The 25765-nt window shown below is 43.5% G+C and overlaps 1 protein-coding gene across 1 annotated transcript; it reads left to right on the plus strand.

Annotated features, from left to right (window-relative positions):
• Window positions 1–5031: 5031 nt before the first annotated feature.
• On the plus strand, window positions 5032–24987 carry PRDM1 (PR/SET domain 1). Its single transcript, XM_016217559.2, has 7 exons — window positions 5032–5183; window positions 6783–7034; window positions 13475–13594; window positions 16870–17122; window positions 21924–23020; window positions 23494–23622; window positions 24004–24987. Exons 1-7 carry the CDS (start codon window positions 5142–5144, stop codon window positions 24574–24576), a joined length of 2466 nt encoding a protein of 821 aa, XP_016073045.1. The 5' UTR covers window positions 5032–5141; the 3' UTR covers window positions 24577–24987.
• The last annotated feature ends 778 nt before the right edge of the window (window positions 24988–25765 follow it).

Consider the following 25765-nt stretch of genomic DNA (forward strand, 5'->3'; position numbering starts at 1 on the left):
TTCCTGTATGTGCTCCATCCCGGGATCAAACCCACAACCCAGGTATGTGCCCTGACTGGAATCAAACCCTCACTCTTTTGGTGTACAGGATGACACTCCAACCAACTGAGCCACCCAGCCAGGGCAGTGCCATTTTCAAAAAGAAATAATTCTTCCTTGAAACTTTGTTTAACATCCTGTGATTTCAGGGGAGCACACAGGCCCAAAGGTGGGGCACTTTAACCTGTTCAGGCCCACACTGGCTCTCCCGGCCTCACAGCTGCTCTTCGTTTCACCTTCGTTTTTATTTTATTTTTTTTATTGATTGATTTGAGAGAGAGGAAGGGAGAGAGGAAGAGAGAAAAAAACACACAAAAAACCCACATCGATTTGTTGTTCCACTTATTTATGCATTATTCGTTGATTCTTGTATGTGCCCTGACCAGAGACTGAACCTGAAACCTTGGCAGGCAGGACGATGCTCTAACCACTGAGCTCCCCGGCCAGGGTCACCTTTGTCTTTAAGCAAACGTGCCCTTTTTCATCTTACTCTAGTAAGGTGCTCCTATCTATAACTGCCCTCTTTATTTCCACCTGAATCCTCCCCTCTTTCCGTGTGGCCTCTCCTCCCACTAAAAGGTGAGAGAAACAAACATTTGCCCCCTGGCTTCCTTCTGTTGTGTGGAAGCTACCCACCCTCTTCCCTAAATGAAGAGTAGAGGGAAGAGAAAGCTGAGCTTTGGAGTATACACCTTTCCTTTTGCTCTCTTTCCCTATTATCTACAGTCCATAGTTTGCCTTCTGTTGGTTAGTTTAATTTTATTCCTTTTTCCCACCCATGTATGATTAGGAAATGTTTTCTGGGTTTAAAAATGATCTGCCTTCTCATGTCCTTCCCCACAGCCTTTTCAGAAATTTGAATTCCTCTCTTTGGCTATTTAATCTTGGTTTCCCCATACTTTATATGGAAATGATTATAATTGTTATTTATTAAGTTGGTGGATGTCGAACTCAATGAAACTTAAATCTATATAAATAATTCAATAAAACACAAATGCCTGTTCGAAGAGAGGGCTAAAAAAAAGACACTTAGATGTGATGATAACAGGTGGTCTGGTAAATACTGAGACCTCAGACATTGTGAGGGGTTTATAAAGTCCTCTGGGAGGCACTTACAAGATCTTGATTCCTAGGGAGGGGAGGAAGTTCAACTTGGGTTCTTAAATTTATTTAGTTTTTGTTTCCCTTATTTAAGAAGTCAAAACACTGACCTCATTCCAAAACATCCACAGCCCCCTAGGATCACCACCCCAAGGTTTAGGCCCTGACTGTGTATGTCAAGTGTTGGGGCGGTGAACTGTGTCACCAGAAGGAAGACTTGTGCTATTTTTAAACTGATGCAACCCACTGAAACATATCATACACATATCATACCAATGACACACACGCTGCATTGTAACATAGCATGTGTCATACATACATTCTCTCTCACTTACACATACTCGCTCTTCTTGTCCGGCTTTAGAAAAGGAAGGCAGCCAGGAAGCCGAGCCCAATGATTTGAGTTCAAAAGGCTGTTAAAGTTTAAAAACCAAGTGTCCCTCTAGTTCTCAGCTTGGCTTTGAGACATGTGGGAGCGCTTCAAAGCCGCAGTGCCCCTCTCTTAGAGCTCAGGCTTGCAGTTGGTCCCCAAATGTTTACGAGCATGAAGATGCCTAACTTACAGGAAGTGGGAAATGGGTGTGGGGGGTGAGGGTGGGTGGGTGGGTAGGGAGTGGGAAGAAGAGGGTGGGGGGGTGTTCTCTTGATGTGGTTAGTCTGTCATTGACCTTGTTTGGTTATAGCAGGAGTTGAATTAGAAAATGAAAACACGTTTCATCTTAGGCACATTTCATCCCATCTTTTACTTTCCTTAGGAAAAAATAATCCCCTCCCCAAGGGAAGTCAGGTTTCCAGACTTGGTGCTCAATCTCCTTTCATTCTACAATAGTCTTCTCCTCCAGTCTTCTGGCCCCCTACTTTGCAATTCCCAACCCGCCGAGGACTGGGCCGGGACCAGTGGCTGAAACTGAGTGACAAGGGCTTGTTGAGCCGTTGTGTTGATACCATCAAAGGGAACAGATGGGGGTTTCTGAGAGCCCAGTTATTTAGATCATTCATGATTTGCTACTATTAGGAACAGTCTTAATGAGAGAACGCTGCCTGAGAAATGCTGATTAATAAAGGTAACTGAGGTTGTTGTTTTCCCCGGTGTTCTAGCAGGGAGCGAAATCATATAGTGACTAAAAATGCACCAAATTATTACTTGAAAACAAACATTTTGAGACTTCAGATTTCAGACAGTGGCAACCTCAGAGAGCTCTCTCTGCAGAGTTGTACCAGCGACAGTGTCGCCCTGCTTTAGTCAGCATTCTAAATGTGATGCTTGGGCCTTCTAGAAGGGATGACATTTAACATTTCTGTGCTGGACAATACCTAAATGTGACTAGATAAACATGCTTTTTTCTTATTAGGGGCAGGCTTCCTTTCCTTTATTCCTTCTTCCTTTTTTGCATCTTCCATTTTAATTTACATTATCCTTGACTGCTATGATTTGCAACTTAGAAGTGGTTTGGTTCGGCGGGGTGCTTCTTTTTGTATTATTTTAGACAAGAAGCAAACATTTGAAGAGTTTTATAATGGGGCATTCTGTGCCTCCAAATTTCCTTTCCTTGAGGTCCCACTCGTGGCCTTCTCCAGCTCAGCTGGAGCACCTGGAACTAATTTCAGGGTTGCCTGGCTGAGCCCCACACGGGTATTTGAAGTCTGCGTCCTCCCTAGACTCAAGCCCATTTCACCACCTCTGAAGGTGAGTGCAGGCTGATATTAATTAACAGTGAGCTGATTCACTGGCATCTTCCAGTCATTAAAGTAAATATTTGGCTTAAAACAGCCTCTTCCCACCTCAACTATCCGACTCTTTGCCTCTTCCCTTACTCCGTCAGGGTTGACTCACCGGTCCTTGCCTGGTACATGTGGCCTAAGAACAGAGTTCGAGTCGGAAAGGGAAGTGAGCTACTCTTCCACATCTGCAGGCGAGACTGTTTAAGCAGCAGGCCGGCCTTCAGGATGACTACATTGTTTTTCTGTCCATTGTGGCGCTGACTCAGCATCACTTGGTAAACCCTCTCGAGAAGGCTGGGTTTCTCTGGTTTAATTATCATCTTGGAGCTTTCTGAGAACTCTTAGGAACTGTTCATTCGGTTTTATACATCTGCCAACTAAAAGTCCTGTTTCCTCTTGATGCTAGCGTCCCCTCTGGCATAATGTGCAATAACAGGCCACCAGGCTGTGAGCAGAGAGTGTGTTACTTATGTCCCCTAGTGGGAATTTCATTGTTCTGTACTACAGAGATTGTGGAAGGACTTTAGACACAAGAAACATTTCCTGGCACATAATCTTTGGCCTCCGACCCACCTCCCCCCAAATATTCTAGAAAAGCACCCTGAAAAGGAGAAAAGAACTTTTAAGGATAAACAGACATATTTTTATGACTGAGTTGGGATTTTGGTTCGCTTGTTTTTGTTTCTTCCTGTAAACAAATACTCAGATGTCCACTTCATTGTATGACTAAGTTGGTATTATTATGTTGAGACTGGGTGTGTGTACGTGGGTGTGTGTGTGTTGAGACGTGGGTGTGTATGCACACATGTATTTAGAATGTTAGAAAAGGCATTGCAGCCTAAGGTGGAAGGAGAGATGGCTTTAAAAACAACCACCTATATGAGGCAAGCAGGAAAAGTGGGAGACTTGTGCCGGTGACCTAAACAGTAATTGCAAAGGGGTGCCTGCTGTAAATGGACCCTATGCATCATTGTTTCTCTGAATTAGAGGATTCCTTGCTGAAGGCACAAGACCATTGAAGGAAGTAAAGCATCTGGTTTGTTTTGTAATGAGAAGCAGGAATGCAAGGTCTATGCTCTTAATAATAAACAAACAGGACATTGTATGCCATCATCACAGGATGTCCTTCCTTCAACAAAGGACTGACTGGGGCTGGAGGAAAAGCCGGACAGGGCTCCCAACGACAGGGCTCCGAATGAGCCCCACTAATTACTGCCTCTGTCTGCCCTCCTCTTGGAGTGACCAGTTCAACATTCCCTTTAACTGGGAAGCGATTAATGCACTATATGGCTTACACACTTCTCGGAAGTCTGGCTGTGGGTTTTGGGGGGAGAAAAAAGGCAAAGAAACGTTAATCTGTAGGATGATAACTTTTTCCTATTTCCCTATTTACTAAATAGTTGAAAAGGGGAAGTTAGTCCTGCCAAATTTGAATGCAGTTTAGTTAACAGGAGAAATGGAAGCTTACAGGTCCGTGTGTGTGTGTGTGTGTGTGTGTGTGTGACTATTTCATAGGTAATAGCTTGAGGACCAGACGGCTACATTTTATTACATTAGATGAAAAAATAATTTCACTTGCTCTTTTCATTAATTTTTTTGGTAAATCTGTAACTGTGAGTTTCAGCCGAGGAACTACAAACATGTTTAGGTAAATTTTAGGTTTGTCTTAATCTAGGGAATATGCGCCCCCTCCCCCCCCCCCGCACCGCGCCGCCCCCCGCCCCGCCCCCCCCAAAAAAAAGCCGCAGCAGGAAGGAGGGCGGTCTGGAGTATTTAGAATACAATACAGCCTGAGTAAACGTGGAGGTTAAATGCCTTCCAAGGGAAGAAGGAAGATTCCAAGTGAATGTTGAAATTCCCAGGCGAGCAGAGGAAGCTGTGGGACGCTCGCGCTCGGGGGAAAGCACTGGGCTGGGCCGGGCTGCGCTGGTCCAGGTGAGGCCACGCCCCCACTTCGGGCCCTGGTTGAGTCAATCAAATGGGAAATCTGCAGCTGGGAGGGGAGAGCGGGCGCCGCGCTGGTTAACACAGACTGAAAGTGCCGCGGCGACACTCGGCCTCAGTGCTGCGGGAGGCACAGCGCGCAGCACCTGTCCGCCGCCGCGAGCCGGAGCCGGAGCCGCAGCCGCAGCCCGAGCCCGAGCCCGAGCCCGAGCCCGAGCCCGAGCCCCAGCCGGGCGCCCACCGCCAGGGAGCCCCGCGCTGCGCTTCGGTCCCCAGCCCGCGAGGGGACGCGGAGGGAATGTGGACTGTGTAGAGATGAGCGACACTTATCTCCGATGTTGGATATTTGCTTGGAAAAACGTGTGGGTACGACCTTGGTAAGGAACTTGATCTTTGTAAATCTCAAATTGATCCGAAAACTTTTTTTTTTTTTTTTTGGCTAGCGTAGTCGCAGTAGAAACCAGAAAGGCTTCTGCTTTAAGGCACTTAGAACTGTCAAACATTTATAAGACTTTTTCCTTATGAATCATTAACCCTTTCAGTTCTAGGCGTAATTGTCAATGCACTGAAATTTCAGTAGTGCCTTCTGCCCACCCCCGTCAAACAAAGTAACTATTCCGGGTTGGCTTGATTTTTAAATTTTGTTTTTATTTTAACGTTGATTTGGCATCATGACTGTGCATGTTGCAACTAAATAACAAGCTAAGAGTGTTTAAATCGGAACCGAGGGGAAGATGACTTCGCATCTGACTTTTTTTTTAAATAAAAAGCATCCTGCTTAAGGAGATAGGAGAAGGTGGAAGCCACCCTGAAGGACTCGCGCGGGGTTATGTGTACACTCTAAGTGGGACACGCTCTTACATGGAAATGATACGCATGTTTCTACTTTTTATCAAACATGTGTATATGGGAAAGCATCTCAGAAGTTGTTTACCTTCTCTCCCTCTCTCTCTCTCTGGAAAACACTGTCGCGCGTGAGGAGAGACTTGCGGGAATCTCTTGATCCATTTACAAGTGGAAGCAGAGGGAGTCCTCTGAGTCTTCTCTATTTGTTGTAACTTTAGTTACAGTAAACTGTAGCACATCAGCGACTTCTGGGAATTTGTACACTTTCAGATTTAAATGGAAAGTGCTATTTGTAGCCGAGGGCTCCTGAAGGAATTCTCTCCCGGGAATTCTGTTGAACAGTTTCATGTTTTGTTTTTTGCTTTTTCCCTTTGGCGTGAGATGCCCACGAGTCTAAAGACACTGTGGGGCTTTGTCCCCCCCCCCCATCTTTCCTCCTCTTTTCCCATGGTCCAAACAATTTCTGAAAAGCTGCACCTCGGTGATGCGGGCAGGATGCAAGCCTTTCCAGACTTCAGAGAATGAAAGAGCACACAGCAGAGGGGGGGGGCAAGTTGTTTTGAAAGTTGTTTTGCGTTGGGAGCTGGTGGGAAAGTTCAGTCTTCCCCATTTGGGAAAGGCAGGCCGGTTCCGCTCCTGCACCACACGCGCTTTCCATTTTTAGCTTCATTCACAGGCAGACAGAGCTCCTTCCTCTTCCTCTCCTTGTTTGTGACACTTTTCTGAGGCAGCTTTTCCACAGAGCTGAGGGTCTGGCAGCCATGACCCCAGGCGCTCTGGGACACAGGACTGAGCGCCCACAACATTTTTCTGCCGTGAGAGGTAAAGCCAGGGATTGTTCAGAGGTGGTTCTTTTTTTTTTTTTTTAAATTTGTTCCCCCCCCATGAAGTTGCCACACTTTTTTTTTTTTTTTAAACTTCGAGTAGCATTCTAAAACCCGGCCTCTTCGAGGCAATCTTCTTTATACTGCTTTTTGGCTCTTACTCAACTGTACCAAGCACTCCGCATCTGCTTTTAAAGTCTTCAGACTACTGTATTAGTCATAGCCTCTCGGAGGGAGCCACAGGACAATGGGAATTTTAATCCTCATTTTAATGAGGATCTCGACGGCCTTGCCCTTCTCTTCCAGGCTGCCCCGAAGTGTAGCTCCAGTTCTGTGAGGTTTCGAGGATTGGCAGAGGGGATCGAGGGGACCATGAAAATGGACATGGAGGATGCGGATATGACTCTGTGGACAGAGGCTGAGTTTGAAGAGAAGTGTACATACATCGTGAAGGATCACCCCTGGGACTCCGGAGCCGACGGAGGGACCTCGGTTCAGGCAGAGGCATCCTTACCCAGGAATCTGCTTTTCAAATATGCCACAAACAGCAAAGAGGAGGTAAGTCGCTGCTTTATTGCTAAAGAAGACTGGCATCTGATACCAAGTCTCCCGACTAGTCCTTGAGGCCTCCTATGTCTGTGAGGATCTCTGAAGACCTGTAAGTAACTGATCGCTTGGTTCACTTGTTTCATTGCTGTCTCTTTCCCTAAGTCAGTTCTGGCTCGCTTCCTGCAGCCCGCCACTGTTCCCTGCTAATTAGTAAACAGTTAAACCTTTTGGCAAGTCAACTTGTCTTGGCAAAGCTCAACTGCAGCATGGGGTAGACGAAATTGTCAGCAGTCTTGGAGAGAGCTGCTGGCCACTCTGGGCCCGCTCGCCCTAGGCCCCCCCAGGTGTAAAACAGCTTTTGAGGGAGAAAACTTTTTCTAAGAAAAAAACTTTGTCATGTTTCTTTTGTCTCCTTTGGGTCATTAGATGGCTTTATTCTTTTTAACGAGCCAGCTTTATTGGCTGGGTTTCTAAAATTATTCTGAAAACCCTGAGGTGTTTATGAACTGAAGTGATGGCATAAACTGAGCAGAGGGTCATGTAAAAGTGTCCTCCGTCCGGATGACCTCAGAGCTCACCACCGTTTATCGGAGGCAGCTCCCTGGCTCTGGCTGGGCTGGCAGGCCTGTTCCTTACTGGCCTCTGAAGTGGGTACACTCTTTGTTGTTTCAAAGGAGCTGAAAACCCCAACTTGGAATGAGCAAGGGATTTGTGTTTATCCTTTAATATAACTATTATAGCTAGGCATGATGTTTAGCTGTGAAATAACTTGCAGAACCACCTCTTGTTTTGAGCGTTTGCCTACCGCAGTTGCTCTCACTAGTCTGCTGGGCTGAGTTGAAGGAATCGACAGCTCAACAGACTTCCCACCACCAGCATGACCACAAGCCACTGTCAATTCGATTACTGCCTTCACAGAGTAGTGAAAAGGGGATCCTTTGCTGTAAGAATCCAAATTCAGTATTGGGACTATTCACTATAGCCATGGCAAATCACTCTCTTCCTTCTCTGAGGAACAGCATTTGAAGGAGCCAGGAGCCTGTTTGGGAAATCCTTTGCACTCAGACACAAACAGGAAAGAGACAGTGTTTTTGGTGAGGGGAAGACACAGCTGTCTAAAATTAAATAGAGCATCTTTGCTTTGAGTTTCATCATAAAGCGGCCTTTTTTTCTTTCTTCCCCCTGTTGGGAGAGTGAAGACAGATTTTATAAAAAGCAAAATTTAAATTGTAGCAGTACGTGAACATCACTAAAAGTTTAACCCAAGAGATCAGCCTTAAATTCTATCTCTTTGCAAGTAACACTGTTCTCAATAGAAAGTTTCTTACAATGTGGCCCCTGCAATCAATGCAGGATTTGTTTGGGTGTTTAAGGTTTGGCTGTGGCTTTAAACAGTGCAGTGTGTTTTATCCCATATCCGATTTGACCAAATGTTGGTCTGTTCCCCGGGTTCATCTGTGCTGTATTGCCCTGTCCGGTCCTTTGGGACTGAAAAAAGTCTCTGTTGTGTGGGTCATCTTTGCCTTTCAATTCTACAATGTTCTCATCCTCCGTTCAGCACTCAGCTTGTGTTTTTCAATTTCCATCATTCTACTTAAAAATTATAGCTAAATTTAGATCATGTAGTCCAAGGTTCAGAAAGATAGTCACTTACCCAAGGTGTATAGTTAGAGCCAGAGCAGAGACTTTGAGGGAGCAAAGTTCTACTAACTTCCCCAGACAGTGCTTCTTGATTGTGCTACACTGGCCCCTCTTGGTGTCACTGTGGCTTTATTTATAGTCTGAACATATTTCAGACCGATCCTTTATTAAGCTGGCTTGGTTCTTTTTTCTCTGAACGTGTAACTCCTTATTTCAGTATGTTCAGCATGCCAAAAACCACGCAGTGCCTGTATTCCTAAAGAGGGTCCTTCAGCCCCTAACCTAGTAAGAGATCAGGGCTCTCTTGTTATACTTTCCAGTATTTTAACTGAAACACTTGACTAAAATAGCACATCTTAAGTTCCTAATCTTAAAAGCAACCAGGGATCCAACTTAAATGTAATACTGTCTGAAGCCTACTCTGGAATTTATACCTGTTTTTCTGTTTCTCCCTTCCTTTTTGAACTTTGGGGAAGGACAGCTCCCTTAAGGTGATGAAAGAGGGCTGTGGAATTGGGCCATTGAGGACGTGCTTGCTGCAAACCTGTTCTCAAACAGGGACCTTTAGGATTGATGAACTGTTTACATTATCATTATTCAGTTAGTCCTCTCAGGCCCACAGGCTGTGGAAATAGGTGAAAAAAGCTTTTCTGCATGTAGTTTTTATCTCCCTGATTTGACTGATTTAACTTGCTCTTCTTTAAATGTTTTCATTTAAGTAGCAGAAGATGTTACATTATGTACTATTGTGCTGACATACTTGGGGAATTTTTTTTTTAACAAGACCATTTTTCATTATGAATTTGTGCTATGTGTCAGCACCTTTTTTTTTTCTTTTGGTTTAAAAACAAAACATACAAACCATATTTCTGATCTCGACCCCCATTTTTAGATTTGGTTTAGAATCATTCTGCACCTTTAATGAGGCTGTTCGTACTTCCTATTTCCAGAACTCAAACCAAATATAGACATAGTATTCAAAACTTTTAAAACTTTTTCAACTGATGCATTATTCGTCTAGGGGGATTTTCCCCTTGTCCTCTTGAAATAATTTTCTGTGACTATTTGAATACAGAAAGATCCATTTAAACATTTATATTTTAGAAACAGTAGCCTGCACTGAAATTGCTGCGCTCTAGAGGCTCTGTGGCTCCGAGTCTGACCTCCCAAAGCCATGTGGTGATAAACATCAGACGGGTGATGGGGACTCGCTCAGTGTCCACTTTGATTGAAGTCCATTATTAACTCAAGCCATCTGTAAAAAGTATCTCGCCACAACGTGCAATTCCCTTTTCTTCCGACTGCCTTTTATTTGGGAGGCATGTACTGAGGCATTACCACATTTCCTTTAATACAAAGATAATTAAGGAGGAAACCTTCTAAAAACATCTCCATTCACTCCACCCCTTTTTAAAAAATGGGGTGCATTACCGGCTTAAAGTCTTGGTCCACGACCGAGTTCTAGTCATCTCATTGCAGATAATCCTTGTAATTTTCATCGAATGGGCCATTTTAGGGGAGGAGGGGTTGAGGAGGGGGAGAGAGAGCTAGTAATTAAAATGATCTTAATGTACCCTAGGGGAGAGGATGCTCATAGCACATTTAGATCTGAATGCTGTTTCTGGTTAAAACCCACTGCTGTGTGTGTATGTGAATATTCCCCAAAGGAGGAATTGCTTTTAAAAACAAACAACAAACAAAGAACTTACATTCTCCTTGCTATCAGATTTTTATTTCGCCCCCCCCCCATACACCCATCCATCCTAAGTTGTGAAATCTTCATTCTGTCTGGTAGCTACTCCGTAAAACTGAGGCCACTGACAGAGACAGATCTGCCCACGTGGCGGAGGGGCCGGCTTCGCGCATAACCCATGACATCGAAGGGCCTCTGAGGGGCAAGGAGTGTGGCGGCCGGTGTGGTCTCGCTGAAAGGCTTACGGAAGGCACACAGCCTGTCCCCAGCAGACATTCTTTAGGACCCTGGTCAGTTCCAGTGAAGTTTCCTTCCCGAGCTAGGTGAACACATTCTTAGGCTGTTTGGCACTGCGAGACCCAGGGCACAGAGCGGGTTCCCCTGTGCCCTCTGTCTTGTGCTTGCTCCAGGGATGGAATGTTGTTGGCTAAGGTTCACGTCTGGCTGCGTCTTTCCAGGGCCAGAGTGAGAGCTATGACCTGGTCTCCCACTTCCCGTTTAAAGAAACCCTTGATTCCTGTTCCCCTTAGTTACCTGGCCAAGCACCGGAATCTTAGAGCTGCAGCTATTATATGTCCTCTTCGAGTAATATCTCAGACATGGATTTGAGATGAAGGTGTTTATTGTGTGTTAGAGCGCTAGACTGGAAATGCATATGGATGGCATATTAGCTACACGATTTCTTCCCACTTAAAAAATCTGTGATTTTATGTCTCTCTCCATATATATGAGTTTATATGTATCCTATAGCTTTGTGTATAATAGGAATTTAAAATATTAAGCTTCTGTCTCACTTGTAAAGATAATCTAATATTGAGGTCTTTTATATCTTTGGGGCTCTTAAGGATTTTCATAGATCTCTCTTCCACCACAGACCTTCCTCTTTCTAGTTGTTCCCCTGTCTTGCCTGCTGTATTGCATTTGTAAGATTACAGATGGGAAGAGTTACCTCCAGTAGTACCTTATAGCTTCCCCATATTGCTCAAATAGGTGCTGGGTGCTTTATAGCTTCCTCAAATTTCTAATTGACTTCTTTTGGCCATAAGAAAATGTTGTGTGTTTTCTTAATGTAAAATTGGTAGCTGAAATCCAAGAAGCCAATGGTTAAAAGAATGGCAATTGAGAATAAAACCCCTGACCTCAATGCAGTGCTCCTTGTTGGTAATCAAGCTCTGACTCCTAAGACACGGTCTGCAAGAGACTATAATTTAAAACAAAGTTGATGAACCAGTTGAGTACCTTTCTTGAAATTACTGCTTTAAAGTGGATATGTTGAAAATATCAACTGCTAATTATTGGCTCACCAACAAATGACATTATTTGTTTTTCCTGTTTGTCATTTTAATATTATGGAATAATCACTCAGACATGAATGCCAAGTGGTTTGTGTGTCATAGAAGTCAATTCCATGAATTTTTCCAATTAATTAGGTTCACTCTTGTGTCATAAACAATGAGCTTCTGAATAAGTAAGTCCACTTATTCTCGAGTATATATTTTTATCTCAAGACTATTCTGAGGTACTCTTGCCCCCAATAGTTGTACTGCCAACAAATACCAATAATGACAAACTGCTATTGAAAGGTCAGATAGATGTAAATGAAGGCAGAGGAAGAAGATGAAATGAACATCTGCTTTTTTCACCTGTCTGACAGAAATTCATAAATGACCAAAAATAAAACTGTAGCTCACCAACCTCGTTTCAACTTGTATTAGGTGTAGGAAAAAAATGTTTTCTGTCTTTCCCTTCTGGGTATGTTCCATTGACTTGAATATTGAGTAATTAAAAATATATATATTTTAGAAAATAAATAAATAAATAATTTAATGGCTGATCAGAAATGTACATGAGAAAGACTGGTCTGTCCCTATCTTTATAAGTGTGCCTATTCTACATGCATTTAAACGGGCTTGAATTCTTGATGCGATTTAATGACGTGTCAGTGCATATCATAACCCAAATCTTAGATTCCACTGTGAACATTCAATTGATTTACATATTTGGGTCTCCATTTCAGGTACAATTACACAGGAACCACCAGGGATAATAAAAACAGGAAAATAATGTTGTCTTTTAAACCTCCCCTCTTGGTCCATTTCAGTATGCTATTTAGTAACTAATTTGTAGGCTCTTTTGACTGAGAAGAAAATAAAAATGGGAAAGTGAGTGTATAAGAACCCAAACAAAACTAACTGCAAAACGTTGTAAAGGACTAATTACAGAGGAGTTTTTTCAATACTGATGAATTGCTTCCTGATTCATGGTTGGTGATTTTTTTTTTCCACCCTCCTTAAAGAAATTTACGATCAAGGAGGAACTGGCATAGTTAACATGTTTCTTTAGTAAGGCCCTACAAAGTTAGAATGTATGATACTTCCAGTCTGAGAAGGTCATTTCCTCAGATCTTAGAACCCACAGCTCTCAGAACCCACAACTCTCCTCAGTATAAATTTCATTTCAGAGGAGGGCTTTTGACCACTGTTGAGTAGAAAGATGCTAGAGAAGAACAAAAGTTACTGGAAAGATTTTTCTTTTTATAAAGAGAACTTGCAAGCTATGAAAAAAAAAAAAAAACACGAAAAAAAACAACCCTCATCTGGGTTGAAAAAAATAGAATGTGTTTGGTTTCTGGTTCCTTAGGCCTTTGTGGAACAACCAAAGAGCATTATTTTGGTTTCTGAGGTTAAAACTATTGTATTCCCCTCAAGCACACTGTGTTTATGGTTTGAGGGAAACGGAGAAATAGGAAACTAGGAGCAGGCCGAATTGGCCTAACCTTGATCACCTAATTCTGCAGTATCTGATTCTCATTCTAAAACAGAATGGCTACCCTCTCTGTTCTTGTAAAAAGTAATAATAAAAATAAAGGACCCTCAGTCACTGGAGAATAATCCTCTAGATTATTTTAATGCTTGGTTGAGTATTTGTTTAGGATCTGGGAGTTTAAAAATGGTCTTCCCCTAAGGTGAAGCTCATTGTTAATTACGTAGGCACCATATCACAATTTTGTCATTGTTAGTTGCATTACCACTTGACAAAACAATTGATTGAAATAAAAAGACTGGCTACTGTTTTACAGTCAAAGTAATTGTTTCATATGTTTTACCTCCTTTAGGTTATTGGAGTAGTGAGTAAAGAATATATACCAAAGGGAACACGATTCGGACCTCTAATAGGTGAAATCTACACCAATGATACAGTTCCCAAGAATGCCAACAGGAAATATTTTTGGCGGGTAAGTATGGAAAGTTTTTTCAGATTCATTAAGAAAAAAAAGTAGAGCTAGAATTGCTAGGTCACTTCCTTTTTCAACTTGTACTGGGCCTCACCACAACTATCCAGGGTCCCCATGGACACAGCCAATTCTAAGCAAGTGTGATGAAACTGGCTAAATGTTTGGCCCTGGAAACACTATCTATATATATGTGGTTAGGGATGGAGATATGGACTATATGTGAATCTTAATTTTTGCAATTCATCGAGCTTTTGTGATGAAAGGAAACAGTTTGTTACTTGCTTCAGGGTAGGCTCATTTGCATTTCTCTGCAAGGAAGTAGTAATGAGTCACCAAGCCTTAGATTTCACCTCTTCTGATTTCTTGCTGAGTTAACTTTAATAGAATGAAAGACTAATCATTATCTTGAAAAAAGTACCATTCAGGAAGGCTAGGTAGAAGAGAGCACTAGGGAAATGGAGATAGACTTCAGGACTAGTCCTGTTTAAATTTGTCTGCACCATAAAACTATCGGATTTGACAGTATGTAGATTACATCCATAGCATGGAAAAATGCTTACAATCATGTAAGACGATAAACTTTTCTATACCATCCCGTCAAAAAGCCTGGCCAATACAATTTCCTTTGGAATATCAGGGTTAGAAAGCACCTCAAAGGTGAATTAATTAGATGGATTCCTTAAGTAAAAGACCCTGAATTATCAGTGAACAGAGAAAAAATTGGACTGCTTTATATCTTCCCACTGCTCTCCAGGATATTCAGTTTCCTCAATTAGAAAATAAAGATTTGTTTACAAAATTTAAAAGTAATTTTTTATACATGCATAAAAAGCACACAACTGTTGGCGAATCGTTATTTGAATTCTTTTCAGAAACAGCTGCATGGTAACAACAAAAATTGGATCATACTTACTTTGGCCAGTACTTACCTAGAACGCTTATACCTTTTGGACACGTATCTTGATAAAAGATATTTGGGAATCATTCAAAAGTTGTTCCTAAGAAACAAGATTTTTTTAAAAGTCAGGACGTTTTGTGTTTTTAGAAATGGGTTATTCTATTTTCCAAGCAAAAGAGAGCTCTGAGAATAGTGTGTTCACAATTTTTAAAAATAACTTTATCATGCTTAAAATACATGACTTATAATGGGCAAAACGTAAATGAGTGCATTTTTGCCTTGACAATAAAATCTTCTCAGAAGTGACCCTTAGAGGTGTGTAATTCTGAAGTCGCAGATCTGAATTAAGACAATCTAGCGTAAATCTCATTAACGCCTGGTCATTTTGACAAAGGCAAGAAATACCTAAGAACTTCCTATCTCTGTCCCAGTTCCCTGGTTCATTAAAGATTCACTATAAGTAACTGAAATGCTGTCCTTAGAAGGATTTATTTGAATCAGTCTTTCACATGCAAAGGATATTGTAAGAGATAACGTCCCACATGTTGCTAAAAGCATCCTGATTTTGCTGGCAGGAATATGAACATCTGTTTGAGGAAAGAAAAAGTTTCATGCAAATTACACAGTCAAAGAAGAGAAGGGATGTTCAAGTTGAGAAACCAGTGACATTTCTTGTAACTGTACTATGAGTCAGCACTTTTTAATCTTCTTGATAATATATGGAAATGTAGTGAGGTGACAGGGAGCAGTGTTCATTTGACGTATGCATATTTTCATGTGTGTGAGTGTGTGACTTCATGGCATTGCTATTTCTGTTTTTAAATGAGGATACAGTAAATTGTAGTCCGTGGAAAGCTGACTGGAATCAATATACCCGTAGCTTTAGAAAGCAGTTTCCGCCCGACCAAGAGTGCAAGAGCGATGGAACCCCATGTTCCTGGAAGTTTGCACATCAGAGTAAACAAACTTGAAAACCCCTCTTGATAGCAGAATTCACCCAGCCTTGTTCCATTTTCTCTTAACAAAACACACCGCAAAAGCTCTCACAAGCTGCTTTGATGAAGCCACATGTATTTCCCCCTTCACAATTTACAGGAAGTTACTCTTAAAAGAAAGTGATTCTGGTGTTTACTGCCTGTGTTAAAGGGACAGGGTTCCTTTTCGTCTCTGATAACGTTGGAGCGAAATATAGACTCAGTTTATAGACTCACATAGTATGTGACTAAGAACAAAGCAATAGCCTGCTCTCCAGTTAGAGCACAGCTTCTGCTACGAGCCGTGCCCCAGTTCTTGGGGACCACGAGTTGCAGATGGCCAGGTGTCAATGCGTTTGTGTGAGGAGATTTCTGAGGTCTGAAGAAAAGGTGGTGCATGCTGAAAAGTGAGAGAGAGAGACTTTCTGTGGACGGGTAAGGAGATTGTTTATGAAGCCGTTTCAGGAAGAATGTGTATTTTCATTTCTCCTGCTCTTACCTCTGCCTTTTCCCCAGTGGCCTGTGTGCATCTGTTAACCAGAAGGATTACTACAAGGCAAACTCTGAGTTCTTCATTATGTGTTGCCTTTAAAGAATGACATGGTATCTTCCTGTTCTGTTTCCAAAAACACATGCCTATGGCTCTGAGAGTGACGTTTCAGCCAACCTCACAGATAGGAGGGTTCCCTCTCCCCTCCTCTGGCAGGGCTGAACATGTTTATCAAGAGGAAAAGTGACTCCTCAGTAGGCTGTCAGAGGCTGGCCTCTGGCCCGGGGCTCACTTTGTTATGGCAGGTGAAGTTCACCTTTGCCCCACCCAAGTGCTTCCACAAAAAGGCCAGGCTCCAAGTGTTCATACGAACAAGTGTTACTTCTGGACTCGAGCTTGGGGGTGGAGGATGTTTGCATAGTTTAAGCCTTGGGCGGGGGTGTAGGAAACGGCAAGTACAGAGGCCATAGAAAAAGTGGAGAGACTCAGTTTGACGTAGTCAGCCGGCTCGGTCTTCTACCCAGTGACTCAAAGCATTAAAAGTCAGCATAATGGGAACCCGAGTTCATAGCATCACCCGTTTGCCATTCGCTGCCATAGCAAAAGTAGGACTCCCGGTGGTTTCATTGGCCTGAGGCAGCTCCTTAAATGAAATTTTGTGTTTCATTCTTCTGTTATTTTCCCCCACGTGAAAAGACGATAAACCCGAGATGGAAAAGGTAACCGACAAAGTGTGCCTCACCTGTTTCCGCCCTTATTTCTGCTGATTCAAGACTACCCCGCCAAACTGAATGGATTCTTTTTCTAGAGAGGCGATGGGGGGAGCAGAGTCACAGGCAGGCTTGCCGTGTTGATTCTCAGAGGCGTCGGGGGCGGATTTCTCTTCAACCCGTCTGTCTTCTCTTTTGGACAGATCTACTCCAGAGGGGAGCTTCACCACTTCATCGATGGCTTTAATGAGGAGAAGAGCAACTGGATGCGCTACGTGAATCCGGCACACTCTGCCCGGGAGCAAAACCTGGCTGCGTGTCAGAACGGGATGAACATCTACTTCTACACCATTAAGCCCATTCCTGCCAACCAGGAGCTTCTTGTGTGGTATTGCCGGGACTTTGCAGAAAGGCTTCACTACCCTTATCCTGGAGAGCTGACAATGATGAATCTCAGTAAGTGGATTACAGAACAAAAAAATTTTAAATGCCAGTCCTGTCAGTTCTGCCCCTATGAGCTAATAACATGTTGTTTAATTATATGGCTTCATCTGTTGGGCCAAGTAGGTTGCTAAACTAGGCACTAAGAAGAAGGGAGAAAATTTTTAGTGCCTATTTCCTATTATAAAACTTGATCATTTAAAAAATATTTAAGAACTACTTTGAGTGTTTAATTCAGACAGTCACAAGAAATATATGTCCAATTCTAATCTATCCAAAAGGGGGCAGGTAAGAGTAAAATAGAGATTGGTCCTGACAGGCTGAGTTTGCAAGGAAACTGCCCACCCCCTTGTTTGTGGTAATTTGTCGGTGCTTAAAATGTGCACTTGAAATCTTACAGAGATGTGTGTTTGGTTATTAAGTTATGGTGTGATATGGAACATAGAAGATTGATTCTAGAAAAACTCGCAGCTATAATTTTTCAAAGGTTGTGAATGAATTGCAGGATTTTGTATCTTAGTTTCCTTCCTTCATCTGATCACCTGATAAGTATTCTAGTAGCCAATCAATTTATTGTAACAATTTCTCAGTTCCTTAGATTTATAAAGTTTTACTTTTTTACTTAGTGAAACTTGCTGTCCTTACCTGTCTGCAAAGGGCTACTTCCTTTTAGTCAGTCTCAGGTGACCTCTATGAATGACTTAAGAATTACCCTAACATTCCAACCTGTTGTAACTAGTGTGTTCTCAGTTACACTGCTAAATAATAAAGCAGTTTTTAAAATTAAATTTAAATTTTTAAAGCAAAATTTTAAGCCTTTTGGTTTAAAAGTTTCAGCATCTGAATGCTAATGCTTTTGTAACTTTTGGTTTCGACATCATTTCAAACTTAAGGGGGAGTTGCAAGAATAGTACAAAGAATTCCCAGGTACCCCTTACCCAGATTCATCAATCATTGATGTTTACCCATTTGCTTTATCTGAAGGCTAAATTGTTTTAGTTCACACTTTCATCTTTGAGGCTTTTGGAATAATGTTAATATTGGCATAAATTAGAATTTTGACTTCAACCCTAGGACCAATTTACCTAGTCAAGTATAATCCAACTCTGTAGCTATTTAGTGCTCTTCCCACAGTGTCTACTTCATCTCCCTATGATCTCAAGACTATATTTGTAGTTTTCTGAAAAACAGGGACCATAAAACATTAAGGATCTCTCTTATAAGACCGTCTTTCAGATTTGTGTTTGTGGTCCATATACACACACTCACATGGACACACACAATGCACCCTTGAGCTTCATGAAGAAGTCTTAGAATATTCGGGAATAAACTGGTTTCCGGCATAAACATGATGGGGATAGTCAGGTCCTGGCCTAAGGTGGCCATTCTTTTTCCTCACCTCTCTTCACTGCTCCCAAGAATCTCCATCATGTCCCCAGAGCCAAGCATCCCAGGAGCCATTCACCTATTTCGCCATCTGTATGTGCCAGGCCCAGTGCTCAAAGCCTGGTGGTAAAAGACATCTTATATTCCAGCAGGGCACCTTATGGGGAGATGGGCAGCTTCCTCCTAACTTTCTCAGCACAGCAAGTCACTTCCTCTTGGAGGTCTCCTTACAATCCTTGAGCTTAATCATTCATGGATCAGAGAAAGACCTTGATTTCTTTTTTTTAAACAGTAACTGCATTTGAGGTAATACATCCCAATGACTTTGCGCCAACCACAAAAAGAGTTCTTTTGCATAGGTCCCTCACTCTCTGCCAATCAAAGAAAGGCTTTAAAGGTCTTGCATTTTTATCCCCCAGTGAAAAGGTTTGCACAGTATTTTAAGATTCAAGGGTTTGCCCTTTATGTTCAGAAGCAGCATTCTTGTATAACTGTGAAATGACACCTTTCTCCCCTCAAATATCCCTGTTTGCTTATGCAGAATTTCTTTCTAAGTGGTGGTTTAACACTTCCAAGTACATTTTCATTGTCCGGTATTCATAGTAAAGAATGAAGAGTTAACAATACCAGTCACATTAAGCCAAGACTCCTACTGCTGATTGTGAAACCAGTTGTCTTAGGTGTGGTAACTGGTGATTGAGACTCTGATCAGGAAAATTTCCACTATTTCATCAGGCCTAATAGGTAGATTGTGTCTTTAGGTGAGTTGTGTTGGGTTTCCATGCTTCAAGCACAATAAAGGTCTGTGCCAGAATCTCCATGAGGCCTTTAAATGGCAGTGATGGCTCAACTAGTAGAGGTAGAGTGTTGAGAAGAGATTTGAAGCAAACTGAGGTCAAGAAAAATAAGTATCCAGAAATCACAAATTGGAATTTTTTAAAAGCAAAAGAAAAGGAGTCGGAGCTATTAAGTTTAACTCCTGCCCCTCCCAAGTTTTTTTGATATTTTTTTCTATATATCTATCTTACTAACCCATCTAGAAAACAGTTGACCAAATTATAGACTTCTAAATGTTCATCTGCTTTCTCAGTTTCAGTTGAAAACAGACTTTGTTTTGCCTACTGCAGAACTTCTAGGTTCTTTCTTGTAGTCTTGGGGGTTCTTATTATAGATCGAAAATGTGAGTCGGCATAATTAAGCCATTCAGAGTCTTCAGAAGAAGTTCACTCTTGAAATGACTCTGTCCGCCTACAGCCATGTAAGATTGAAGAACAAAAACAGATCTTGATTTTCCTTTTTATGTTAACGCAAGCTGCTGCTGAGTGGGAGAGTCAGAAATGACACCAGCTCCACTGATTACTCAGCTGCTGAGGATCATTTTTAAAAATGCACCTTCATGTGGATGGCATGATTTCCGCCTCTGAACATCTTAGGAAGGACTAACACTTACCTCTGGATATTGTTTTGGAATAAGACATAAATTTGTTTTTACAAAGGCGTAAAAGATGGCAAACATTTATTGTGGACTTACTATATGCCGGACACTGTGCTGAATATTTTGTAGAAAATAGGAATTTCAACTTGCTCATTTGTTGACCCAGTCATTAGCTTTGTTTCAGTTCAATAAATGGATTGCTGATGCGCTTAGTAAGAACACCTCATGAGGAGGAACAATGCTATGGATGGGCTTAAACTTTTTGCTTTCGGCTTTAATTTGTTGTATTTTAGAATTAAGGGAGTATTGAAGCCGCTGGAAACATTAAGAGACTTAGATGTAATTTGCCACATAAAAATGGCAGGAAATCATGATGGTGAAGTGTCTGCATTTTCATTTTATTAGGATGACTTTCTTTTGTTAATGTGGGCCTGTGTGGATGCCTCTGAATCATCTTTTTCAACCTCCCTCGCATTCCTTCCAGTGGCTGTGAGATAGATGTCTTGCCTATCAGTTTTCCAACTTAGTTGTCTCTCTTCCTTTACCATTTCAGCTTTAAAAAACAAAAGTGACAATTTGAACTTCCTGCCTGCTGGGCCTCACTGAAAGACTGATATTGGCCTGATAAGGGGATATTTATTTTGGTTTAGTGGCTTCAGAAATCCCTCTTCCTCAACAAGCTTTCCATCACTGCCCCCAACAGCATCTTCCCTGATAGTGTCTCGGCTGTGTTTATTCTGGAGCTGCTGGCTCACCCCAGAGTAACTGATAACAGCCAGCAGCAGATAACATTCTCCGAAGGGCTCTCCAACTGGAATTGAATCCCTCCAGCCTGTCATCCTAGGGAATGGATTTGGAGAGCTCAGAATCTGGAGTTCCACAGAGTTCATTTCTAGACCGGATATCAAGCCTGGAGTTCCTTCTCAGTTAAATCAAACAGGGACATTTTTCTAAGGCGACGAATGATACTTTTACAGAGGCGTCAGCCTGATCCCCAAGAGCTCTCCTGCCTCTCGTGGCCGATGCCTTCAACCTCCTAGGGCTAGGGCAGGTGTTCACGGTGGAGTGAGTGCCCTCCAATAAATAGCCTGAGCTCCAGCTAAGCAGCAGGGATGTGTCTGCTCTCACTGGTGCTTTCCTGGAGGCATCTTTTGTGCTGTGTGTTCCGGGCGGCAAGGGCTGGCGATGGCCTGGAGAGAATGGAAATGTCTTTTTTGTTGCTGCTATTCCTAAATAGTATATTTATCAAGTAATAATATGCCGTCCTTTGGAATAAATGCTTTCATCTCAGCTGCCTGTTTTCTTTGGTGTTCTAAGTAATTGAACTGGCTCGGGAAGTGCCTGTTGTGGTTTGGCAGAGACAACCGTGTCATGCCTTGTGATTCCAGGGGACAGCAGTGCTGGGAGCCTGGTTAGACCAGACAAAGCCATGGTGAAATTCGGTGTTGTCAGCAAATTGAGGCTAAGTGGTGGCATCTGCGTTTCTAATCTTTTTGGCACAATCGGTTTGAACAAGGTTTTATCAAATTCATATTAAACAAGAATGAGGGTGAAAATTGATGACTATTTATTACTTGAAATGAGTCTTAACCTTTCACATCTAGTTCGCAGGGTGTGCTGATTTCCTCAGAATGACATTTATTAATCTCTGACACCCCCACCCCAGTATTTTTCCACCCCATTTTAATAGACTCTCTCCTGTTCTAGCTTGAACAGCATTTTTCCATCATAAGGGGTTTTTTTTGCTAGTGGAAACAAAACAATCCAAACGGTGCTGTTGGCTCGATCAACGCTGCCAGTGCCCTGTTGTGCTGGGAAGGAAATGGAGCAGTGTTTCGAGTGGCCCCAGGCCCTCTAGCATCAGAGGCGTTGAGAAACCAGGTGTCTCGCTGTGACCAGCTGCTGCTCAGGTTTTCTCAAGGAGAGAACCACTGGGCAATTTCACTTCAGTTCTCTGTACCCCTCTGAGTAATCGTCCTTTCTTTTCTATTTCAGCACAAACACAGAGCCACCCAAAGCAGCAGAGCACTGAGAAAAATGACCTTTGCCCAAAGAATGTCCCAAAGAGAGAGCACAGTGTGAGAGAAATCCTAAAATTGGACTCCAACCCCTCCAAAGGAAAGGACTTCTACCGTTCGAACATTTCACCCCTCACTTCAGAAAAGGACGCCGACGACTTCAGGAAAAATGGGAGCCCCGAAATGCCCTTCTACCCCCGGGTGGTGTACCCGATCCGGGCCCCTCTCCCGGAAGACTTTCTGAAAGCTTCCCTGGCCTACGGGATGGAGAGGCCCACGTACATCCCTCACTCCCCCATCCCGTCCTCCACGACGCCCAGCCCCTCCGCAAGAAGCAGCCCCGACCAAAGTCTCCAAAGCTCCAGCCCGCACAGCAGCCCGGGGAACATGGTGTCGCCCCTGGCCCCTGGCCCTCAAGAACACCGGGACTCTTACTCCTACTTGAACGCGCCCTACGGCCCCGAAGGCCTGGGCGCCTACCCCGGATACGCGCCTCCCCCCCACCTCCCGCCAGCCTTCATCCCCTCCTATAATGCTCACTACCCCAAGTTCCTTTTGCCCCCCTACAGCATGAACTGTAACGGCCTGAGCACCGTGGGCGGCATCAACAACTTCAGCCTGTTCCCCAGGTTGTACCCCGTCTACAGTAACCTCCTGGGCGGGGGCAGCCTGCCTCACCCCATGCTCAACCCGGCCACCCTCCCCGGCTCGCTGCCGTCGGAAGGCGCCCGGAGGCTGCTTCAGCCCGAACACCCCAGAGAGGTGCTGGGCCCGGCGCACCACAGTGCCTTCTCCCTCCCCGGGGCCGCCAGCCTGAAGGACAAGGTGTGCAGCCCCACCAGCGGGTCCCCCACCGCAGGGACAGCGGCCTCGGCGGAGCACGTGGTGCAGCCCAAAGCTACCTCAGCGGCGATGGCGGCCCCCAGCAGTGACGAAGCCATGAATCTCATCAAAAACAAAAGAAACATGACTGGCTACAAGACGCTTCCCTACCCCCTGAAGAAGCAGAATGGCAAGATTAAGTATGAATGCAATGTCTGCTCCAAGACTTTCGGCCAGCTCTCAAACCTGAAGGTAGGCCTCGGAGCAGGGCAGTCTGTCCTACTGCTGGCGTCTGTCCCCGCGAGCGCTTACGGGTGTCTGCATTTGGCTCGCTTCCCACGGGTTACCGATTCCATTTTCAATAGGGTGAGCCGTGGGCTGGGGATAGGTTACGTGGGTTTGCCTTTGCCTTTGCCTTTACCACTTGTGGCTGTGTGGCTTTGGACGAATGACTTCCCCTCTCCTGAGTTTCTTCTGCAGAATCAAAACATGGGGTTTGGGCCAGAAGACCAGCTGAAAGTCCCTGCTAGCCTGTGACTTCTGTTCCTTTAGCTCAGACAGAACAAGGCCTTCTGAAAACCTCAGGGCATTGTTTGTTCTGTCTAAGGCTTTATCTTGATGCTTTTCTCAAGATCTCCACATCATATATGCCTGAGTCCTTGAGCAGAAATGTTAGGTCTTGCAGACAACCGAGAGCAGAGCTAACACATGCGGCTTCTTCCCAGGTCCACCTCAGAGTGCACAGTGGAGAGCGGCCTTTCAAATGCCAGACTTGCAACAAAGGCTTTACTCAGCTCGCGCACCTGCAGAAACACTACCTGGTACACACAGGAGAAAAGCCACACGAATGCCAGGTGGGCGGTATTTTTGGGGTAGAACTTTTGACCTTTGTAGAAAACGTCTGAGGAGGTGCCCTCCCCAGGTCATGTAGCCCATAGATTAGCCAACAGGAGAATCCTGCCTTGGCACGGGCTGGCTGCCTGTTCCTGCTGTGAGCTAGGTGATGACACAGCAAGCTCCCAGTGGGTGGAAAATGGTAGGGGAAATAAACACCACCTCGTGTGCAGTGTGGCCACATCGCCCTGTTTGCTTAATGCCACACCATAGGTGCCACAGGAAGGCTTCTCCCCTCCCGGGCTGCTGCGCGTCGGGTGGTGAGCTTGCCCCTCCCACTGATGATTCTTAACCTTCTGGTCTTCCCCTCTCCCTCCGGTGCCCTCTTCCCCACACCGCAGGTTTGCCACAAGCGATTTAGCAGCACCAGCAATCTCAAGACTCACCTGCGACTCCACTCTGGAGAGAAACCTTACCAGTGCAAGGTGTGCCCCGCCAAGTTCACCCAGTTTGTGCACCTGAAACTCCACAAGCGCCTACACACCCGGGAGCGGCCCCACAAGTGCGCCCATTGCCACAAGAGCTACATCCATCTCTGCAGCCTCAAGGTCCACCTGAAGGGGAACTGTCCTGTGGCCCCAACCACGGGGCTGCCGTTGGAGGACCTGACCCGGATCAACGAAGAAATCGAGAAGTTCGACATCAGTGACAATGCCGACCGGCTCGAGGACATGGAGGACAACATCGATGTGACCTCTGTGGTGGAGAAGGAGATCCTGGCTGTGGTCAGGAAGGAGAAAGAAGAAACTGGCCTCAAAGTGTCTTTGCAAAGAAACATGGGGAATGGACTCCTCTCAGGGTGTAACCTCTATGAATCATCAGACCTGTCCCTCATGAAGTTGCCTCCCAGCAACCCACTACCTCTGGGACCTGTCAAGGTCAAACAAGAAACAGTTGAACCAGTGGATCCTTAAGATTTTCAGAAAACAAAGAAGTGTTTTTGTTTTGTTTCTTAACTTATGACTTTGGCAAGTCAGGGTGCCTGTAGCAAATTACTTGTACATAGACCCCGGTTCTGCAAAGCTCTCCCCCACCTGTCTGGAATCAAAGAAGGATCTTCCAAAGTTACTGAAATCTCAGGGCATAAATGAGGCAAAGACAATATATATACATATTATATATACTTATTTACACCCCATATATATATATATATTTGAACCTGTGTATTTTGAATATTTTGTGTGAATATGTTTGCATAGCCTTCCCATTGCTAAGACTATTACCTAGCCGTAATTATTTTTTTCAATGATAATCCTCCATAATTTATTATACAATTTACCACTTAAGAAGCAATAATTAAAAAAAGTTTACAATGCCTGGAAAAATTCCTTGTAATTTGAGTATAAATGTTATATTTTTGTCTTGTGGCCATTCTTTGTAGACAATTTCTGCACATCTGTTTAAGTAACTAAGATTTAGTATTCAAATACATTACTTCAGTCAACCTCCCTCTATAGTAATGGCTTGAAAATGAGATTTTGGTATTGCCAAAGTTAGACAGCTGATGTGTTAATTTACAGGAGCATATCATTTGAGCAGCATTGTATTACTTGGGGGTATGTGAACAGAATTACCCGATAATAACTTCAGTAGGATAAACAAGAAAGGGAATCTTGTATGTTTCTGTAGATAGCTCAGTTTTTTCCCCTAGCCACAGATTTACTAGAAAGGTGACAAGGCTCTGCCAACCTCTCTCCCTCTCCAAAAAGCAGGGTCACCCCAACCCTGAAGTCATGTGACCATTCAGAGTGGCCATGGACTTTTGCATCCCACTTTATTATCTGAAAATGTGAAGAAAACAAAATGGCATGTTTAAAACCACTGAGAAATGTTCCCAAAGCACAGGTGGTTTTGTGTGTGTGAGGTTTGGGGGCTTGAGTCTAGGTGATGTTTTTGTTGTTGTTTTTGTTATGTCAAAATTGCACAAACATGGTGCTCTACCAGGAAGGATTTGAGGTAGACAGGCTCAGGCCACACTTTAAAAAAAAAAAACAAACCAAACTTAAAAAGCAAAAAAACAAACGGGTATTCTCATCTTAGGGTAAAAGCGGGTAATGAGCATTCCTATCCCCAACACATCAATTGTATTCTTTCTGTAAAACT

The sequence above is a fragment of the Miniopterus natalensis genome, chromosome 5, assembly GCF_054644295.1.
Source record: "Miniopterus natalensis isolate mMinNat1 chromosome 5, mMinNat1.hap1, whole genome shotgun sequence".
Classification (NCBI taxonomy): Eukaryota; Metazoa; Chordata; class Mammalia; order Chiroptera; family Miniopteridae; genus Miniopterus; species Miniopterus natalensis.